The 2719-nt window shown below is 37.1% G+C and overlaps 1 protein-coding gene across 1 annotated transcript in view; it reads right to left on the bottom strand. All coding sequences in view use genetic code 11, as the record gives it.

Moving 5' to 3' along the window:
• Positions 1-117: 117 nt before the first annotated feature.
• The window catches only part of EGR_03930 (hypothetical protein), a gene marked incomplete at both ends in the record, with an annotated part of 14859 nt that continues 12257 nt past the window's right edge, over positions 118-2719 (bottom strand). The window contains 3 exons of the mRNA XM_024493179.1: positions 118-209; positions 240-270; positions 2346-2435. Of these exons, the coding sequence (XP_024352451.1) occupies positions 118-209; positions 240-270; positions 2346-2435 (213 nt within the window). The remainder of the gene's footprint in view (positions 210-239; positions 271-2345; positions 2436-2719) is intronic.

Below are 2719 nucleotides of genomic sequence, written 5' to 3'. Positions count from 1 at the left end.
ATATTTTCTATCGCATTCAAGGAACTTTCTAGGAGCTGCTATTGCTGAGATTTTCTTTCTTTCATAAATTGGACAACTAAATTCGAATGTACTTAAAGTGTCACTTCTCAGGGTTTTTTAACTAAGTGTTTCTTCTTCATCATTCTTCCGCTTAAAGTGCTCTTCATAAAATGCAAAATTGAGCCAAGAGAAGCGGTTTTCAATGAAATCTTACTTAAAGAATATTAAAATTATCTAACAGTCAATAAAGACTATTTTCAAACCTTTTACCTTTTTTGAATTGAAGAAAATTACTACCTATTTTAAGGTTATTGTAGCAAGAACACATCCCTCATTTATGCGTTCACTTTTATTCTTCCAGCCTAAGTCACGCATACTGCATTGTCTTATCTAAATGGCATTATATGAGTTGTGAAGAAGGCTCCTCACCTGAATATTTCAGAAGCACCGTCACTTTACAAACACTACCACGACGTAGTGCCATTTTACACACCTTCGAGGAATGAATAATTCCTCCATTTTAACGACAGTAAGGGAGCGCAAGAGAGTGAGAGCGAGACAACACATTATCGTCTATATCTCTGCACGCAATGCCTGAATGAAATATTCACTTGTTCTAGGGGCAAACTCCAGTTATTAGAGGAAGGACAATTTAATTTGTCTGTGATTATATCTGTATATATGCATGCATATCTGTATATATGTATCTGCCTTGGTCACTAGGCTGAGACACTTTCGCCTTAGTTGCAAAACATCACACATTGTGAATATTATTTGGTTGTCTTTTGGTGCTTTTACAGTCAGCCGTGAAAGGAGAATAGCCTGAGGTGGCCCAACCTCCGCACGGTACTGTCTAATTGAATCCTACCTCAGAAAAATCGGTATTGGTGTGTTGGATAATCTGCCAGTCATTTTATCTCACGCCTAAGGGAAAATCAGTGGAATGGATACCGGAATCAGAATATGGGCAGATACCTGAGTCACTGCAATTTAGGTGCCATCAAAGTAGAGTTTAAATCTCGCGGTCAGGGTATTACTAGGAGAACGAGGAATTCAAAATTGAAGATTTTTAAGAAAAAGGTAGCTTTAATCTCTCTTAGTGTGTTACATGGCATAACTACTTACTTCAATTCATCCATATTTAAGTACTTTACAACGACTTTAGTTCTTCATAGTAACTTTTTTTGTTATTGAGCTGCAGCACTTTATGATGCTTCCATATTTTGTCATTTATGAACTACATTGGAAGGTATACTTAATGCTGAGGTTTATTCATCCCTAAGTCCGCGGTGATGTGTGCAATAATAACAGATTCACGTTGTTCCAGATGTGAGTTATCCCAGAGAAGCACAACTAGGCCATTGTTTTTGCTATAAAATGCTTATGCGTGATGTCACATCATTGAGGGGGAAGGAGGGAGTGGAAGTCGCAGTGTTGTTTGTGGGCTTTGGTGCGTTTTTTGCGCGTTAAAACAAAGAGAATGAGACGAGTAACCGAAATAGGGGGTATAGATGTTCTTTCTACTCGGAAAAAATTTATTTGCTCATGTTAAATGTAGCAAGCTGCGGCGCCATGAGTCTTAAAGCCTTGTGGGACTGTGAGTTCTTTTAACTTGAAAGAATTTCATAAAGGGAAAAGCGCTGTTTGTTGCTTGTAAAGCGAGTGAATCTACTACTCCATTAAAGACATCGAAGGGTTACACCAGCAAATACTATAAAGCCAATGACCAACGTAATTATAACCTCTAGATTTTGTTTGGGGTCGGCGAAAGGTTGAATTCCTATTGTAAGTGGTTCAGAAGAATGGAATGCGCAAAGACCATGAAATGAAACCAAAAAATAGATTTAAAGAGAAAACTAAAAATAAGGCAGAATTCTAACTTATTGCTTAACTTTGATGTGCCCCAAAGTATTGCAGTACCCCTAAATTAATTTTATTATATCGGGAGGGTAGGGGAAGGCGTCATTAACCGCCGTGAAATTCAGTCCTCGATCATGCCTTGACTAGGCCTTTTAAAAATTGTTTTATCTAAGCCCAAATATTATTAACGTCTAAAAAACTAAAAAGCCCTGATGGCTTGCTTATTGCTTTCTAATTACAAAACCACCGTTATACCTAACGTTCCGGTTATGTGCTTCCAAGTCCATTTATTTGTGTTGCCAGTAAAAGGAAGAAACCTTAGACCATGAATACGTTATGAAAAGAACTGGCTTAAGGAATACATTTTAAGCATAAATATTTAAGCCTTTAAATCAAAATCCTTATTAATTGCTCAAAAAGAGCTTAAAAAAGTGTCCCATTGTTCTTTTTGCCCTTCATCATAAACACAGTGGTTCTGATATTACCTGCTCCTCCATAGATGGCATCTGATCTCTATTCTTTAAAAGTAAACTATTCATTCGCCACTTGGAAGACCTTAGAACTAACACAATACTCTAAATTTAGGCAACAGGAGCAGTTTACAAGCTTAAAATTGGTTAAGTGATCTTGAATTTGGATCCTCTTTCCTGCCATCCGCCCATCACCTTTATGGGTGTCGTTAGGGACTGCAGACTAATGTGTACATTACGAAGGTGCTACTACTACCCTTCATTTTAAAAGCTATAGGTAATATAAATTACAAGAATTTAATGGATTGATGCGTTCGTTAGCAAAAGAAGTCACAAAATTGTGGATACATTGACCACGAGATGCTATGAATTACTAGTTTCCTTAACTG

The sequence above is a fragment of the Echinococcus granulosus genome, assembly GCF_000524195.1.
Source record: "Echinococcus granulosus chromosome Unknown EG_S00022, whole genome shotgun sequence".
NCBI classification, from domain to species: Eukaryota; Metazoa; Platyhelminthes; class Cestoda; order Cyclophyllidea; family Taeniidae; genus Echinococcus; species Echinococcus granulosus.
This window is presented reverse-complemented; position numbering and strand designations above follow the sequence as displayed.